At 37.2% G+C, this 19,342-nt stretch overlaps 3 protein-coding genes and 1 pseudogene across 3 annotated transcripts; 1 reads left to right on the forward strand and 3 right to left on the reverse strand.

Moving 5' to 3' along the window:
- Nucleotides 1-1,233: 1,233 nt before the first annotated feature.
- Nucleotides 1,234-2,143, reverse strand: LOC120276207 (annotated as a pseudogene).
- A 5,564-nt stretch (nt 2,144-7,707) lies between these two features.
- On the forward strand, nt 7,708-8,508 carry LOC120275596. The gene has a single exon (XM_039282218.1). It carries the CDS (start codon nt 7,711-7,713, stop codon nt 8,272-8,274), a length of 564 nt encoding a protein of 187 aa, XP_039138152.1. The 5' UTR covers nt 7,708-7,710; the 3' UTR covers nt 8,275-8,508.
- Nucleotides 8,509-8,580: 72 nt separating this feature from the next.
- LOC120275595 (DNA replication licensing factor MCM2) lies at nt 8,581-14,920 on the reverse strand. Its single transcript, XM_039282217.1, has 18 exons — nt 14,848-14,920; nt 14,548-14,765; nt 14,288-14,472; nt 13,122-13,306; nt 12,831-13,020; nt 12,514-12,733; nt 12,207-12,414; nt 11,940-12,074; nt 11,672-11,863; nt 11,414-11,586; nt 11,153-11,341; nt 10,937-11,053; nt 10,779-10,863; nt 10,537-10,686; nt 10,343-10,468; nt 10,045-10,227; nt 8,954-9,115; nt 8,581-8,860 (listed from the first exon to the last, which is right to left on the reverse strand). Exons 1-18 carry the CDS (start codon nt 14,848-14,850, stop codon nt 8,744-8,746), a joined length of 2,838 nt encoding a protein of 945 aa, XP_039138151.1. The 5' UTR covers nt 14,851-14,920; the 3' UTR covers nt 8,581-8,743.
- A 1,101-nt stretch (nt 14,921-16,021) lies between these two features.
- Nucleotides 16,022-17,991, reverse strand: LOC120276208 (pentatricopeptide repeat-containing protein At4g33170-like). Its single transcript, XM_039282932.1, has 2 exons — nt 17,566-17,991; nt 16,022-17,437 (listed from the first exon to the last, which is right to left on the reverse strand). Exons 1-2 carry the CDS (start codon nt 17,989-17,991, stop codon nt 16,022-16,024), a joined length of 1,842 nt encoding a protein of 613 aa, XP_039138866.1.
- Between the last annotated feature and the right edge of the window lie 1,351 nt (nt 17,992-19,342).

The following is a 19,342-nucleotide window of genomic DNA, read 5'->3' on the forward strand; positions in this document are numbered from 1 at the left end:
ACGTTATTCGAACTATCAATTCGGCTTATCTATTTTGGCTAAATATTATTATTGGTTTTTTTATATATAATACAATAAATTAAATAACAATCCAATTGAAATAATTAAATTTCATTTATAAATTTAGGATTGTTTATATTGAAGGATATGGGTAAATTTTTCATTATAGACCATAAAATGGAGAGATTAGGTGGATGTACTTACAACTATTGACAATTAAGTAGTATAACATTTTCTAAAAATACAAAATTCTTTCAATCATCTATATCTTCTTAATTAGTCATATACCTCTCATGTCCGGCATTGACAATAATTTTAGTTCAATCGTGCATCGATAAATGTTAATATATTTTCTTGATATGTATTTTTAAATTGGGGTGATGATATTATCATTGGAGACGATTACTTTGTTAGATGAATTTATTTAATATTTTGGCTTCAGCCCCCCTTTTAGAGAAAACTAGTTTCGTCCCTGCTTCCATCATATTGTTTAGATTATGCTCTTAAGCTTCCCTTTCACAATACTTACAAAATCAAATATGTTGGCATGTGAGAATATGTAACCCAGATAGAATGCAAAGCGATTTCGGTGATATCATTTTTTTTTTTTACTTCTTCATATCATTATACAGGGAACCAAAATAAAAAATCTATCCCTTCCATTATTTATAAAAAGATGACAAAACACATTGCTTTATAACAAAACATTAGTTGTTGATTTAGATTCAACAGTTTTTCAGAAAACCAAGATTTTGTCATAGGATTGCCATATTGAGTATATCACCCATATGAGAGATCAAATGAATTTTACACATACAATTTTTTTTTTACAATGTTAATAAATAATTTCTTGATTCTAAAAATATAAATTATTATAAAATATTACATAAAATATTCATATCATTATGATTTTTTTTATATTTAAATATTATTTTTACTTGAATTACTATGAAATTACTTATGCCATTTTGTTTATGCAATTGATTGATAAAACTTTTGTTTATCTTCAAAAAATCACAATAGTAAAAAAATGATAAATAGAAGAAAATTACCGCTTAAAAGCTATAAATAAGAAAAACATGGTACATATTATCAATTATATTTTTTAGCCAAAGCCAAATTTGAAAATAGATTTGAAATTCATAAAACAGCATGGATTTAAAGCATTTACAAAGAGAGCGCTTGATCTACACTCTTAGCAAGCTCCCCATTAAGTGGCCTCCTCCCTTTCTCCATCCCTACTTCTCTTCTCCTCCCTCCTTCTATCCCTACTCTTCTTCTCATCCCTCCTCCGAATATCCAACTCCTTCAATTTCCTCAAGCACTTCTCTTCTTCCAGCACTAATCCCAGCTCTCCAATCATATCTCCACCAAGTCTAACCACCTCTCCATCATCCAACAACTTCAAAACCACAGCTTTTGGAGAACCCGAATCCATCTTCTCCAACGTCTCTACAATCTTGCCCTTCAAACCCATATGCTTCCCGTCTATTACACGAACAATCTTTTCCTCTTTGGCGAGCACTTTCTGGTTCTTTTCTTTGAATACTTCGCAGCTGAAGGATCATAGCCAACCCCCTCCTTTCCCCTGCCGCCGACGATCATGCTGGACCACTTTAACATCTTCCTTATTCCCTCTTCCTATTCCCATGCCCTCTTTCCATCCATATCCGGCGAGCACTGCAGCGGCGAAATTCTCAACAGAAACATCGGCAAACTCCACCATCCCACGGTCCACTGGCAGGCTCTTGATATCTTCTCGGAACCGTCGGAGCTCGGCCAACTGAGGATCCCGCTCCTCCGATTCATCCTTGAGCTTTGATTCCCTGATCGTAAGACCGTAGCGGATGGATCCCGCGGGAGCATCAGCGCCAGAGACGACATCTGGGTCATCATAGACAGAAGGAGGGATGAGTTTCTTCATCTTCTTGGCGGCACGGAAGTCGGAGTTGGGGATCGGGGGGATGACGAGGGAGGGAGACGCAGTGGGGAGGGGTTGGGAGCCATCAAAGATGGTGAAGTACTCGGGCCTGGGATCGGTATCGGTGGTGCGGCGATCGTCGGAGAATGCTTGAGAAGTTGCAGAGACGGCAAAGGTGGCGGTGGCCGAGGCGGAGGTTTTGAAGGCGATGGAGAACTTCATCTTTGCGATCTTAGAAAGAATTTGGGATTTCAGGGTGAATAATTCTAGGGTTTGGGTCGTTTATTAAATTGGTTTGGAGTGTGAAAGCTTGTTCATATAAAATAAAAATAAAATTAAATAAATCTGTTTATATAGAATTTTTAATTCCTAATTATATTAGGAATTTATTATTATATTTTTAATTAAAATAAAAATATAATAATAAGTTCTATCTTTGACTTTGAAAGAGAAATAAATAAATAAAAAAAAAGATAGAATTAGTTATTAATTATCCTATTTCAAATAGGAGTAAGAAGTAAAAAAAAATTTATTAAATAAATATATATATATTGATTTAAAATAATTTAAAAAAAGCGTTTGAAATTTAAATTTTAAAAAAAAATAATTTAAAATTAAAATAAAAAATGAATTGAAATTTAAAAAAAAACCCCCAACATACTGGGAATTAGAGGATACTACTACTGTTGAAAAAAAAGATAGAAGATGTTGAAAACAGAAGAAGACGAAGAGGAGGGGAGGAAGAAGAGATTTTGAGAAGGAGACGGAAAATTAAGTCGGCAGAAAGCCATTTTGATGACAGGATACAAGAACCTCTTCTAATATTCATCAATAAGGTATATCATCCATTTTTTTTAATGCAAGAAATGCAGAGTAGAAATGATGTATATAGCAATAGAGAGTTTTTTTCTGGAAAATGAACATGTGCCTGTTGACTAGATACATGCATGGATGATTTATATTGGGTCCCACTTCATGAATTTTTTTTAAAAAAAAATTAATGCATGCATGCAAGTGTGATGTCCTGATAAATTAAATGCACACCATGCATATGTAAGCATGTCTTCTCTATACGTCTCTCTCTCACACTCTCTCACACACACTAAACTTTGTAAACCCTCGTGAGAATTTGAGCTCCATCTCCGACGATGCATCTCATCACCGTCGAGGCCGTCGGCACAGCCATTTCTTCACCTTATCTTTCCGTTTTCCATAGTCCTTGATTCTCGTCTAATCATTGAGAGTTGTGCACCTCTGCACCATTGCGCCGCCGACGAGATTTTGCCTTCGTTTGATGCTTGATCTCCAAAGTCTACAAGTATGGCACCGTTGTGCTCCAGTATTAGGAAGGCTGAGGAGAATATGCTTGGCAAGTAGGAGCTCTGCCAGGCTGCCAAGGAGCTTCGCAAGTACATAAGGTTTAATTTTGCCCTTGAGGTTTATGAATGGATGGGTACCCAAGAAACTCAATTTAATTTTACTTCTGTTGGGGTCTGGACGGTATTAAGAAACAGGGAAAACTGCAGAAGACACTGTAGCAATGTATTGTTTATTATTACTGTTCACGCACGGACGGTGTGCGGCCCGCGAACTTCACTGGCAATTCTACGCGACCCGCGTGCAGCCCGCGCGGTTCACTGGCGATCCGCTGTGGTTCACAAAGAGGCTTGCGCTGCCCTGCGGCAGCCCGCGACTTCACCCGGGCGATCGGCACACTCCACTAACAACTTGCAGCGGCCCGCGCAGCCCGCGAACTCGGAAAACACCTTCATAGCTTCCTTGAGGCTTCAATGCTCCTCCCAAGGGTTCTACAAGGCTTCAAAGCTCCAACTCAAGCATAAAACACTACCAAACCCCTCAATTCTTGTTAGAATGGGATGAACAAACATACAACAATGTAAGACAACGATTTAGCGTGGAAAACCCTACGAATCGAGGGAAAAAAAACCACGGGACTCCTTAGAGCCTCTTAAACATGCTTCACTACATCAACAATGGGAAACAATGAGGTCTCTCTCTAGATACAACTAGAGGATCAAAGAGGGTTCTCTCTAGATACAACTAGAGGATAACAAAAAAGAAGGCACAACAACTCAAGAGCAAGCTCTTGGCACATCATCAACACACATGATGGATAACAAAGAGAGACATCAAGAAGAGATTAAGGAAGATCAAACCGGTAGGCTGGGAGAGCAACCCGCAGGGATTGACTACCCAAAGTTGGGGCGAAATCCGGCACTAATTTGCCAACCGATCATCTTGCTTTGCTTAACCTTAGCCTCCTTTGTCTTCCTCTTCTTCTTGATTTCCTTGCCTTCAAACCCTCACATTTTGCCCTCTTTTTCTTTTCTTGGTTGACCTCCCCATCCTCATCATCTCACTTGGTTATAAATACCAATGACAAAATTACCATTGAATCCTCAAGTGGCTTCCATTATTGATGCAGTTTATTTTTCTTTTTTTTTTCAACTTGGACCAAGCCCAATTATTTCTTCTAGCCCAAATGGGCTGAAACCCAACAACTTCTAGTGACCTGGCAAGGTACATGGCATTTCAAGAGCTGAAGAATATGTTTTATATATATCTATCAGAAGTCTTCAAAAACAATCAAACCTTTGGTACTCTTGTAAATGTTTATGGCAAGGTGAGATTGAAGGAAAGAGCAGAAGCTGTGGTTGATATAATGAAGAGGAAAGGCTTTGCAACTGATCCATCAGTTTATAATGTGATGAGGATATTTTACATGAATGTTGGAGAACATGAGAAAATTGGCATAATCATCCAGGAAGTAAAGAAGAGAAATGTACCTCTTGATGTATTACTCTTATAACATTTGGATCACAAGTTGTGTAGCAATAGAGAATGTAGAGGAGGTAAGAATGGGAGAATATCAGAGCTAGTTGCCTAAATAGCATGAGTTGCTGCTTCAACATGGCTTGTTCCTTCTCTTAACACTGCTAGTGAGAGGTTGTCCTTCATTTAATAATAAAAATCTCCATGACTTTGTAATGGAGCACAACGGAAACCATGCCTTAGATTACAGAAAAAAAATGATGGATAGAGATATAGATGGGTACATTGGATTTCATGCTGCTATTAAGGTCCTCATATATAATGACACTTTCATTAGTGAGCTCTCAAAGCAAAAATTTGCAGTTTGAGATGAGAAGATGTTGCGGATCAAAAGAACCTACTATCAAAATATCACATTACCTTATGGAAATAGTTTCTTTTGAGATCATGTTGATAGTGTTATTTAACGATCATGTAAAAAAAAAATGATGAGTTTATTTGTGAGGGCATTTTTGTAATTTTCACAAAATCTCTCTTAAAAAATTTTATGAGTATTTCTTTAAAACTTACCTTGAGGTCATTAACACTCTTGGGGATAGAGGAAAAAATTATAAAATTTCTCCAAAACCCACCTTGAGGTCTTGACACTCTTGGGGGTAAAGAGAAAAAATTATAAAATTTCTCGAAGACCCACCTTGAGGTCTTGACACCCTTGCGGGTAGAGTGAAATTTTTATAAAATTTCTCCAAACCCACTTTGAGGTCTTGACACTCCTGGGGGTAGAGAGAAAAAATTTATAAAATTTCTTCAAACCCGCCTAAAGGTCTTGACACTCTTGGGGTAGGGACAAAATTTATAAAACTCCTTAAAGCTCGCTTTGAGGTTTGACACTCTTGGGGGTAGAGAAAAAAAATTTATAAAATTTCTCCAAACCCACCTTGAGGTCTTGAAACTCTTGGGAGTAGAGAGAAAAAATTATAAAATTTCTCCAAACCCATCTTGGGGTCTTGACCTCCTATGCTTCCTGTACCTTTATGTTCTTAAATCTGCATGAAAAACTTCCATATAAAATTGAAACACATTACTTTGATTGTAAAAAACACAGCACATAGTTGCCCTATGCATCATATAATATTAGGTTTGGATATATTACCCAACCCTTAAAAACCTCTAAATTAGTTATACCCCCTAAACAAGTAGTGGTACTTGATACAAAACATAGTATTTGCACACATGCTTCCGGTTTAAGAATTAAGAGTAGTTTCTTTTAGACTGTGTTAAAATGAGGACCATTGCATGATATACCACTTTTAATATGGACAACATTTTTTTAAAAGAGCTCAGTCTTCAAGGGGAAAGAAATGCTCTATTCAAATGACAAGTGGACTTTAAGATTCTTCAAAACCCAACAACTTCTATTTAAATTTCAAAAAGAAATTATAAAAAATTATAATCAATGTAGTTTGTATTTCAAGTAAAATCTATAATTACTGATATAAGATTTGGCATTTCATTGTATTCCTAACTCAAAAAAAATTGAGCTATTGAATACGTAATTTATCCATATTTCTCAATAATTTAATTAGATTTTACTTGAATCAACTCATATTTTTGCATTTCAAATTTCATATTAATCCTTAAATTCACCAAAATGAAAAATACCATTTGTCACTAGAAACATATTATTTAGAAATAAAATTCAATTAATAACTACTTTCAATATGTAAATCTTATTTGTGAAAATTTAAAATAATTTTTCAGAATATTTCATTGCACAAACACAAAGGAGATAATACCAATTATATAAAAGAAAATAAATAATAATAAAATTTGCATGACCCTCATAAAGTTAGCAAGACAAATCTCCCCACTTGGGCACAAGTAATGTACCTCAACAACTAGTACTAATAATACTACATCTCAAGCCTAATCTTCTCACAAACTAATAGTCTAACAACAAGTGTTCCTCAAAAAGCAAAAGAAAAGAGTACATTAAATTAATTTAAAAGGAACATCCTAAGATACATCCTCCAGAAACATTCATTAATCAACTCCAATTTGGATTTGATGTAATCTCTAGACTCTTAAAAGTGAAGCATAGTTAAGGATAAACAAGACATAAACATTGAATTGTTACACTACTTTACAGCCAGAGGTACAAATGAATGCCACAAACAACAGAGTTATCTATATAAGTTTTTATAGTTCATAAATTGGATATAGAGTGCACCACCATGCATGTGAAGTTGACAGCTAAAAGGAATCAACAGTTCCTTTTTCTTTATTAGAAGATGTGTAGAAAATTCCTTGCTGCCTTCTGTTCAATCATGGAAACCATTGAATACTTACAAGTTGGAGGGTTTTGAAGGCCATGGGATTTCTGATTCCTTGCTTTGAAGCTGCTGTTAACTTCAGTAACACTTGTTTGGAAAAACAGAAGCCTCCACACTGATTGCATTGTTATAGAGAGTTTGATATAATTTAACTTAAACAAGCAAAATATTAAAGAGAAACAAAAGTGAGAGTAGTTCAATTTGCAGCAGCATCATAGTTATCTGCATTAAAAAGAAAAAAAAAATGAAAAAAAAAAGAAGTGATTAGGTTTTGCACCAAAACAAAACTAAAGCTTATTCCATTTGTCATAAAATGGCAGGAACAGTGCCATGCAGAAATATCTATCAACTCAGTGATCACCAAAACAGTCAATAATTCAACAGAGAGAGTGTAACACAACTGTCATGCAAAGAATCCAAGAAAAACCAAACCGAAATCTAAGTCTAAGCACTGACATGTGGGTGCCCAAGTTGTACAACAAGGTACTGCTTTAGCTTCCTTTGTTTTCTCACGTTATGTTGCTTTCCTTCTTTTTTTCTAAGCTTTTGCTTTCACCTTCTCTGCTTTTCTTAGTCACTAATCTAACTTTAGTTTCTCCATTCCAATATAAATACTCATCAAGCCCCAGTAGCCACTTCCCATGCCAAACCAATTTCATAAGTATGTCTAGTCCTAAAGTTTCAAAAATGAAGAGCAGTGCAACTACATTCTTCAAACGAGTGTTCTCAGTGCTGGGAACAATGGTGAAGGCCAAGTCAGCAGCATTGAAAAGCAAAACTAATGCACTGAAAACAAGGCTCATCATCTTTAGTTTGTTACAGGACAAGAGGGTGTTGATGACTGCTATTTCTCACAAGATTCATGCACTAATGGGAGAGAAGGAGAAGGAAAAAGAGGAGAAAGATGATGAGGAATGCGGAAGTGATGGTGAGCACTCATGCATTGATAAATTATTGAACTGTTTGTCTTGCCTTGAGATGGATGAGAACACTGGTGAGACAGAATGTCTTGTTGAGCCGGAAGAAGAAGAAGAAGAGGTTGACAATGGAGAAGGATCAGCTGCAGACTTTGTAAGGAGTTTTCGGAAAAACGACTCGGAGTTCAACCTGGAGGATGAGATTGATCATGTTGCGGATGTGTTCATCAAGAGATTTCATAACCAGATGAGAATGCAAAAGCAGGAATCATTCAAGAGGTATCAAGAGATGCTGGAAAGGGGTCTCTAGGAGATGATCTGGACTGGCACATGTATATCAATGTATGTGTGTGTGTGTGTTTGCAAGTTGTTGAAAAAATTATAAATATGATTCTGGTATTTGATCATCTAGGTTTAATAGGATCATTGAATTTGCTCTTTCCATCTCTTTGTAAGGAAATGATTGAAGTTCTCTGAAGTATTGAACATGGGCAAGCAGATATCAATGTCATTCATAGTGCAGCAGGCGAAAAGAAAGTGAAGCAATAGATTCCATATAGACTAGAATTAGCTTGTTGAGATCAATACATAAACTCGGCAAAATATACAAGGCATCTGCCAAACAAGGCGAAAATAGATTCTTGATTCGGATTCAAAGAACAATAATGTCATAGTTTTTGAATGTCAAGCCTGAAAAACATTACAAGCAACTGAAGAATGTAACAGCCTTGGCAGGATACTTAACTGGGTCAGAAGATTTAGTTTAGTACAAGTCATCATTATCTAGCAAGGGGGTGTCTGATAACTCCTCGCTCCTCATCCAAAATGAAGTTGTTATTTCTAAAATGGGCACTGGAGAAGAATGGCTTCAGATCATAGATTTCATATTCCTGGGCCTGCAGTGTGATACCAAATAGAAGGACATTCTTAGTCACTTAAGCTGAGCTGCAGAGCGCAATAGAGCTTTGAAAGAGAGCATCTTTTCTTACCTTGTTTCGTAGCTCTTCTATCTTGACCTCGATATGTGTAAGGCGGGCAGTAGAACCAGACATAATTTCCTCAAAGTGTAATGCTTCTTTCACCAGAACACGTAGAAAATGCAAGAGTAACTCGTTGAAATCCTTCTTGAATGTCATGTAGTTCTTAAACCTCTGCATCAAAAGATGATAAAACTACGATTAAAATTTTGAATAGCAATTTGACAGAATTAGGTGTACATTAACAAACATGGTTAATGTATTTACACTAGGACGGGTTGAACATGAGCAGTTGTCAGCCAAAAACTTTGTAAATCTCAGAAGGATGGCAAATAAAAACATTTAACCTACATCTAAAAGTCATGTCATTCCAATGCAATTCCATGCTTTAACAGCTTGGATAGGCAATAGTCTTATATTGAAGAAATATCTGCTGGACCATCACTAAAGCATCTTTTTTTCTCTCAAAAGAGAAAAAAAACAATAAGTGGATGAACACAGAGCAAAGAATATAAGCTTAGTGAGCTCAGATGATTTCTTTTAAAGTACTAGATTGCAGGACATTAGACTGCACTGGTAGATCTACCTAGTACAGAGTCAAAAACAAGAGGCCCACATTAAAAAAAAAAATCAAGCTCTAAATCTTTTGGGAGGTCTTAAAATTAACAGCAGTAAGAACGCTGCAAAATAGGACCTAGGAACTTCGCATCAAATAACTAAGGCTAAAAAGAATGTGCAATTTAATGATCACAGAAATCAAAAAATACAACATAGATGCCTACTCATCTAAGCATTTAACAGATTTATAAATTTAGCTAAAAAGAGATGGTAAGAGTAATCCAGCCATATCTAGAGCGATATGCATGTTCAAACTTGCATTCAAACAGCAATTATTCAACTAATTGCAAAAGTAGGTTAAGAAATCCAGGCCGGCTGGAAAGTAACTGATTTGTTGTATATCAGTACCTACATGCCAAGTTAAAAATTGACCAGGTGTGTAAGTAGTGGAAATAGAACTTTCGGGTGTGAATAGGTTTCAGTTACCTATCTATGAAAGCAAATAACATAATTTGTGCATCATAATCTAAGAAGAATAGATGAACCTTTTGCAGAGCTTTCTGGACTCCAAATTTCTGGGTTGATATAAAAGAATCTAGCAGGACACGTATTGCCATGTCTACATCTTCTTGTGATACATAATTTCTTAGATGCATTCTAGCATGGGCTTCTGACATTCGTATCATGGACTCAATATGGCGGACTGCTATAGGAACTCCTTGACCGTGCTGCATCAGTGACCAAAGAAGTAAAGGGAAGAAAACAAATGGAAGTAATAATCAAGGGAAGATAAGAATTCCAGTGTACAATCATGCAAATATACAATGCTGGAAATAGTCTTACAGATGACTCTCTTCGTAGTTCAGCATAAACATGTGTGAGCTTGTCCAGATCAGCATCATGTAGCTTGGGGAAGACATTTAACTTGGCATATGTTATGTACTTTTTGAGCATGTCTTGAGAAAGTATCTGGCCAAAAACATACATCAGTAGATGTACTTTTATACGGATCATAATTTGGGTAAATCATATAAAACCTCTGGGTCTGCTTGTCTGGCAGAGGCCAATAGATTTTCTGGATGACTTGCATGATTGTCATCAATATTAACTCCTTTTGGCTGTGATCTTGAATGACTATCCACAACAAATTTAGCAAGCATTTCATCTGTGACCGGATCAACAATATCCTGTATTCCAAGTTTCCCATGTGGTTAATATAAAAAATGACAACATGTAAATTTGACCAGAGCTACAAATCATATATAGATGAAAAAATTACCTTAACAACGCAGAGGATGTCAAAACGTGATATAATTGGATCCGTCAATTCCACATTTTGTGAAAAAGTCTTTGATGAGTCATATCTGATGGTAAAAGATACCTAGAACATGAGAATAAATAACCAAGAAATACAATATTGTTTCATCAATAGGTTACCTTCCCCCAACAGGATTTGCTGCAGCAATAACACTGCACCGGGCTTGAAGAGATGTAACAATTCCTGCCTTTGAGATACTGATGCTCTGCTGTTCCATGGCTTCATGAATACTGACCCTGAAATCAAAAGGAATATATCCATATCAAGTGGAATGAGTTAAAAGTTGAAGCGGAAAAAAACCAAATGAACATTTCCATTGTAACTTATTCTTTAACCTGTCTTGATCATTCATTTTGTCAAATTCATCAATTAGGCAAATTCCTCTGTCAGCTAGAACTAGAGCACCACCTTCCAGAGTCCATTCCCTGGTCACGGGGTCCTTGTGGACTGCAGCTGTGAGCCCAACTGCAGATGCTCCTTTGCCAGTGGTGTAAACAGCTCTATGGCCTGTTTTCTCAACATATCTGAGAGACAAAACTAAATGTTTTCATCACAAAATATGGAGGATCAATTGCTTCTCAAGTTGAAGCCCTTACTTAAGGAACTGAGATTTTGCAGTGCCTGGATCACCCAGAAGGAGGACATTTATATCCCCTCTCAAACGATGTTTTCCTTTCACATTTTTCTCTTGTCCTCCAAACATGGCAAGAGCAATAGCTGTCTTAATGTCTTCATGACCATAGATTGATGGGGCTATGGACTTGATAATCTGACACGAAAGTTGACAACTTAAACACATTAAAAAATGAGTCAAAAAAGGTAAGAAAAGCCCTCAGTGTAAAAACTGCACTCACTCTTTCTCCAATTCTAGGGTCCTTAGACAACTTCTCTATCTCAGACTTGTCCTCATCAGTGAGTTTGTAGGCAGAGAAGAGATCCTGCTTTTTGGTGATAAAATTTGCCTCAACTACTGTCGCAAACACAGGAAACCCATTTTTGGTATTCAAGGAGAGGTCAAAGTTGTTGGTATATATTCCTGTCACCTCCTGAAAAAGAGATGAGAAATCAGGAAAGTATCACCCATCTGGACAGACAAGGAAAGCTATGCAAGAAAATGCTCACAATCTCTTCTCCTGGACGAGCACAGTCAATCAAATCATTCAAAACTATCACTTCCTTGTATCTTGGAAGTCTACCAGCTGGCACAATTCCAGGACTTTCCTGAAGAGTGAGTTTCTGATAGTTCCTATAAATAGTCTGCAATGGAGCATGATCAGATGGGAAAACAAACCATCTTCGAAAGTATCTAACTCATAAGGAAATACTTCTTGAATGTTAGCGAAATTGGTATTTAGTACACCAAATATAGAGACAAAAGAAAACTCTCACCTGCTCAACATTGATGGTGAATGGTCCCTTAGACTGACATTCAGGACAAGACCCAACTTTTACTTCAGAATAAGAGTTCTGGAAAAAAGGACCAAGAACCATGCCACATTTTGCGCAGTCATATTTCACCTGCTGTAACTGAGGGAAAACACCAGATCTTCGAGTCACAACTCCTCCAATACGAATCATTGTGTTCAGGTGGATCTGTCTGAGGTTCATCAAATAATAAAGCATCTCAAAAATATGATAATGCATATTGAAACAATGACAAAACAAATGACTGATCAGGTGAGATTTTAAACCCCACCTAATGTTACGTATTTGATCATAAACTGGAAGGTTGGTTATTCGAACATAAATCTTCTGATGAATATTTTTGTAGTTCTTGTGAAAATCAAAAACAACTTTCTGGGCAACCTCTTCCATGACCTCAAGCACTGACTGAGGGGCATCAGCCAGCCAAATTGCAATGTTTGGATGAACATAGATAAATTGTTTGTAGTCAATCTCCAAACTACACTTATTCGCTGTGCAGATTCAAAAAACCAAATTTGAGGCAAAAGGAGAAAATTGTTATTGATTAGCAGCCTAGCAAACAAGGAAGCAAAAGAAAATGAGTGATACCTAGCGCCATCTCATTTATCAAACGCACATATTCGCAATCTCCTTGTTCATTCTTTGGGTTAACATATGTAAGGAGGAACTCTTTAAATTTCTTGGCAATAAATCGGCGGACTTCATCTCTTGTCACCCACTCCCTCAGTGTTCCTTGGACACGATACATATTGTTCTCGCTCTCAGCATCAAAATCATCCTATACACATTATTGAAAAACACAAAAGAAATTATTGATTCTAAATGAAACAAATAAAAGCCATGATATATATAGAGAGAGAGAGGGAGAGAGAGCAATACTTCATAGGGATCATCATCTGTCTGATCAGTCATTGGCACATCATCTCTTGAATGGCCCTGTTGGGATCTTCCTGGTGAACTCAGCATGGGACCATCACCATCATCATCACTTGTTGCACCTCCTGGAGGCCTGAAATCAGCTCTAGATCTTTTTGAACGCCTGAAGCCTATATCATCATCTGAGTCTGCGGCATTAACATTCATGCGTAAGAGGAGAAATAAAAAAATCACAGATTCAGATGTTCCATGATGGCACCAATTCATATGTTTCATAATGACAGCTCTAAATAGAGGTATAAGAGCAAAATATACAGGCAGAAATGAGTTAAAAGTGATTTCAATGATGAAGATAGGTAGTGTGTCATCCAAAATGCCACAAATTCAAATGTTCACAAGGACAACTCAAGATAGAGGTATGAGAGCAAATTGCACTCACCTAAGGGTGTTATATATATGGTTCCATACCCATCCAAGTTTTATGGCTTCTCCAATGATGATCAAGTTTAATGGTAAAGATAAAATGAGCATGTCAAAGAGTTCTAAATGAATAATAAAATGTTTAGTCTTCAGACATGAACCAATCCAACTCAAACAATTGTGATCAATAGCATTCATAAAATTGGCTCTAGCAACAATCAGCAGGATTCCAATAGTCATCGATTAAATGAGGTTAACTTGTCAACATGTGGTGACAGTGGAATTGCAGGGACTATGACTACCCCAATGGCACTTTAAAATACAATTACAGTCATAACCCAACAAACCAGCAGAGATTTTTGGCATAAAGCAACTTATTCATTTACTGCATACCCCTAAACCCAGTCATAATCACCTTCTTATCTAACAATGCACAGAGATCAGTACCACATCTAATAGAACACGTCAACGGTCAACCCCAAGATGATTGATGCTTAGCATTTCTCACAGCATCAAATGAAATTCAACTCAAAATCAACCATTATGAAGGAATAACATTCACAAAGACAGAGTGAAACTTTCCTATGATAAAGCCAAATTAATAATTTTTTAGAAAAAAATTATTCATCAACTCAAATTAATTTAAGAAGTCAATGTCATGAATACTGATGCCAAAAAAAATGCTTCAAAAAGCAAAAGAATCACATAAAAATAAGGCATGCAAGCCCAAAACCTCAAAAACAATTCACCCTGATCATGAAGAAGGCGGGGCAGCTTTCGACCAGCCACAGCAGTGCGCCTCTCTCTGTTATCGAGCTCCACCTCCGCAGCCCTCCGATCCGCCATGATCTGATCCAAATCCCGCTCATCCTCCATCGAATCATCCAAACCCAACGACTCATACCGATCATGATCGTCCATCCGCCGGTAATCGCTGCACCAAATCTCATAAATCAAACACCCCACAACACAAAGCAAGCATCAAGGTTACTAAAAATCAAATCCTTACTCCATGTAGTTTTCATTGAAGAGATCTTCACCATCCTCCTCTTCACCGACGTCGTCCCCGTCGGGGACGTCATCAGGGATGACATTAGGATCAACGGCGGCCTCATCGTCCGATCCAGAGGAGTCAGTGTTTCCGCTGGTGTTGGGAGGCAGCCGGTCAGTGCTGAACCCGGCTGAGGTCGGCGACCCAGGAGTGGACGGGGGATGATCGGCGTTGTCCTAGAGAGATCGGCAGAGCAGTGAGATCAGAGATCGAAGTGGAATGGCGAATCGAAGGAGATGGCGGAGAAGAGAGGCTTACCATTTGGATCGAAGGAGGCGGCGGCTTCTTGGTCGAGAATGGAGGGTTTTGCGGGAACGAGGGTTATCTTTTTTTTTTTTTTCTCTTCTTATTGAGGGATTTGGCGGGAAATTTTCGCGCCATCACAGGGGTACCGAGACAACGTTCATCTGAGCGTTGGTTGGACATCGAGATATGTTTGAGCTTGATGGCAGTTATGGGCCGTGGATATTCGTATGACCCTTGTTTTGTGGAGAGAATTTGAGGTTGTGCTACAGAGTTATGCTCAGAATTATTATTATTTTTTTCATTATCTTGTGAATTATAAGTAATTTTCTTATGTAATTGAATTTCCATAACTAACAACCGCTGCTTGGTTTAACGAAATGTTATGAGAACGGTGAATGGACAGCCCTAGAGTCAAATCTATAGATCGGCAATATTATTGCAGCACTGTGGATACTCTATAGAATATTATATAAATACTGTAATAATACTATTATTTATCTTTAAGAGAATCGTTAAGCCACTGTAATTGGTATAAATACTGTAATAATACTATTATTTATCTTTAAGAGAATCGTTAAACCACTGTAATTGGTACACCATACATATCTGCCACTTGACATCTCTTTATAAGGCGGTGCTTGCCAGCTTTGTAAAATATATATACATATATGCATCCACGCCTCTTTTTATTTTTTATTTTTTTATGTATAAATTTTCTCCATACTTTTCAAGTGTTTTACTCTCATCTTTGTTTGCTTCCAAGTTTTGAAGTTGAATACCAATAAATTCAAGTGCACACGCAGTCAAATGGCAATCTAATCATACATCTGTTCATTAAAAACTTAAAAAAAAAAATCATATTTCGATTGAGAAGCTAATCAAAGCTCTTATTACATCAACCTCATAGCAAAGAATAACATGAATGGTTGCCATATATTCTCAAACCATTCACATCTTCAGCTAAATTCTACCATCTGCTATCAAACATACAGCAAACCCGACAACAATGCTTGTGAACCGTTCATATGAGAAATTCTTTGAATCAACATTTCATGCAAGCGAGCAATAATTCAATTATATTCCTCGCCGAAGAATCCATTGCAGAGTCAAAGAAAACCGGCACCGATCATTTCGTTCATGCAGTTTTCTGCATTTCAAAATGGAGGTTCTCATCTGTTAACATCACTCACCAGATATCATTACATGAACAAGAACCATTTTTGAAGTGATGGAACCGCTGAGGATCCTTTAACAAGATCTCGCGATGAACAATCTTTGATATCATCTTTGCAGAAGCATGACAATTTCGGCATACAGGAAGATTTTTAGTCACTCTCAAAGTAATGCTCTTCTGGGTACTAATCAACCCGAAAGCAATGGCTATCATTTCGCTATGATCATCAACAATACATCCCCTCTCTTGGTCAACATCATGCAGGCTAAAATCATTATCAGGTATGTAACCTTCTTTTTTCATCTTATTCTTCAGATATCCTAGCTTCCTGTGTATGGCTTGTGAGCGTGGATGAGAAACATCTCCAACACCAAATACATGAACTTTGCTTCGCAGCTCAATCCAGCTATATGCCATCTTTGGCTTCAAACCCATATCATGAATGGTCTCCCTCAGCTCTTTCGCAATTTCCCGCTTGCCAATTGCAGCATAAACATTTGAGAGCAAGACATAGTTCTCAGCATTAAGAGGCTCCAATTCAATGAGTTGCTCAGCTATTCGCTTGCCCAGTTTCATATTATCATGAATTTTACACCCATTCAGGAGTGCTCTTTGAATTTCAGTGCGTGATCCAATCTGATGCTTCTCAATGAATTTTTGTGCTTCATCAAAATATCCTGCATGAGATAGCAGACCTACCATCAGAGCAAAATGCTCAACCTGAGGTCTGCTTATTTGATCAAAGAGAACCTTCCCCTCATCAATTATGCAAGCACTGCTACAAGCATGAAGCACGGCAGTGTAAGTCATGTTGTCAATTGACTCATTATTTTGCTTCACCATCTCATGGAACAAAGCGACCCCGAGGTCTCCTTGCCCGTGCAGGCTATAGCCGAATATCATGATAGTCCAAGAGATAGCATCCTTCTCCTCCATCCTTCCAAAGATCTCAGAAGCAAGTTCAACACTTCCTGATTTCACATACATATCCATCAGCGCATTTTGGACCGTAGAATTCATCCCATAATGATTTCTTATGGTGTGAGCATGAATCTCCTTTCCATGTTTTTGTGCAGCCATTCTAGCACAAGCAGGAAGAACAGCAGAGACCGAGAAAGAGTCCGGTCTTGTTCCGTCTAGACACATTTGCCGGAAAATTTTCAGCCCTTCATTGAACCCTCCACACTGCACATAACCATTAATGACTGTAGTCCAACTTGCAGCGTCTTTAGTCGGCATTTGATCGAAAAAGCTACGAGCCTCTTCAATCCCACTACACTCAACATACATTTTCAAAATCAAATTCCCAACCAACACATCAAACTCCAACTCGCTTTTCCTCGCAATCTCATGAACTTTCCTCCCTTCATGCACTGACTTCAACTGCATGCAGGCACGCAAAGCAGTGACCAACGCAACAGAATCAAACTGTACTTCCCAACTCCACCATTTTATAAAACAGTTGCAAAGCCAAAGTAGGCTTTGTTCTCCATTGCATAGAGCTTACCCAGGAGTGTCCAAGATACAAAATTTATCTTAGGCGAGTGGTCGAACACCTTGAGTGCATCACTGGAACCAGTGAACCAGCCATACATTTCCATCAGAGCAGTGATAACATAGTCATCAGAGGCAAAGCCAAGCTTCAGAGCATGGCAATGGATTTGCTTACCATCAAAGAACGAGTTTGAGAGGCGGGATGCAGCGAGGAGGCGGGGGATGGTGTGTTTGTCTGGGCGGGCACCGCGGAGGAGCATTTGGTGGTAGGTGAGAATGGCGTGGTGGGGATGGCCTTCGGAGGTTTGGGAGCGGATGAGGGTGTTCCAAGTGAAGGTATCTGACAGGGGAATTTGGTCGAACAGGTGATGGGCATTGCTAGAAAAGGGGATTGTTTTGGTACCTTGGCGTTGGGGATTTGCAGGAGTATTGGGATTAGTGGTTCTTGGAGTGTGATGTGGATGAATGGCTGAGCAATGGAGTGCCATTGCTTTCTCTTTCTTGAAGTCTGTTTTTGATCAATGGATGTTGTTTGGTGTTTGAGCTGAAAAGAGTTGGATTTACTTTGGAATCTCAGAACAATGGCACAAAATAAAAGGCTTGTTTGATTTGCTTGTTTGTTCACTGCCCCCTCATTGACAAAGAAAGGAAATTATATATACTTTTTTATCTTAAATTTTTTTATTAATTATTGTTTTTTTAGGTGAGATAGAGTTGTGCACTGGTGACGATGACTTATTAATATCAATAAGTTTCAGAATTTATTAATCTGATCATATGTTACATGAGCCGATGAAAATCATGTCGCATGTATATTCAAAAGATTTTCAAAAATCAAATAAAACTAATAAATTTTCTGACATACAACTATAGAAAAAAGGGATACAACATCTCACACATAGGACCCATCGAACTCTAATAGTACCGAGAAGAATACATATATCATGGGAATAGACTTAAACATTGATAAATAGTAATATTACATTATCATGTAGAAGTCAAACAATTAAGACACTTGACGAGGTTAAGTGTTCAATTCCCTCCGAATGCATGATTGAAGTTTTAATAATATAAAATATGTGTTGAGATTATTTGTCCACATTGCCAAAAAAAAAAACCTACTAATAATAATAATAATAATAATAATAATAAACACTAGAGTTAAGACATGGTCTAACATCTCCCGAGTTATGAAAGCATGGAAGACTTGGTTCTTTTATTAAAGCATGAGTAATATTACCACAACAAAACAATTGTTTGCCAAATATAAATGGCTAGTGCTACCATTAATACCATTTTTAATTGTGCGGAATGAACACATTTTCAAATCTATAGAGACACTGTATTTCACTTATTTGTCTTGTGTAGAACTAACTATATTTTTATCATGTAGATGTATGCAGCTTTCATATTACTATATTAGAAAAGAATTAAATTATAGGACTCGATCAACATAGAGAAGAGAAGTATAGAGATGTTGGGATACCACGAGAATGAGATGAATGATCTTTATGCATTTGTCCACATACTCAACTAGTTTTTCATTAGTTCACCAGAGTTATCTGGAAGAAGCCCATATTATATCTCCTTCTAGTAGACTATCTATTCTAGTTTTGCTTTTCTTTATGTCTATCTATGTAGCCATGTTCATCCACTTCCGTTGAAGTTGTTATAGTTTTTCCATTTTTGTTTTCTTGGACTTTTATTTACAATCCGGCATAAAACAATAGGTAATTTTCTTTTTTTTAATTGATTTTAATAATGCAACTCTTTTCATTATTATTTCTACCAAATAAATATTTTCAAAATTTATTTTGGTTTTTTTAATAATTACAAAAA

Source organism: Dioscorea cayenensis, chromosome 14, assembly GCF_009730915.1.
Source record: "Dioscorea cayenensis subsp. rotundata cultivar TDr96_F1 chromosome 14, TDr96_F1_v2_PseudoChromosome.rev07_lg8_w22 25.fasta, whole genome shotgun sequence".
NCBI lineage: Eukaryota > Viridiplantae > Streptophyta > Magnoliopsida > Dioscoreales > Dioscoreaceae > Dioscorea > Dioscorea cayenensis.

Bases quoted from the DNA above. Each gene is read 5' to 3' on its own strand.
- LOC120275596 (XM_039282218.1), top strand. From the start codon at position 7,711: ATGTCTAGTCCTAAAGTTTCAAAAATGAAGAGCAGTGCAACTACATTC.
- LOC120275595 (XM_039282217.1), bottom strand. The intron at 10,864-10,936 runs GTAACCTATTGA...TTTTACCATCAG, and splicing joins GCAAATCCTGTTGGGGGAAG to ATATGACTCATCAAAGACTT. The intron at 10,469-10,536 runs GTTTTATATGAT...GTTTTTGGCCAG, and splicing joins CCAGACAAGCAGACCCAGAG to ATACTTTCTCAAGACATGCT.
- LOC120276208 (XM_039282932.1), bottom strand. From the start codon at position 17,991: ATGGCACTCCATTGCTCAGCCATTCATCCACATCACACTCCAAGAACC. The intron at 17,438-17,565 runs GTGTTCGACCAC...TGGGAAGTACAG, and splicing joins GTTCCAGTGATGCACTCAAG to TTTGATTCTGTTGCGTTGGT.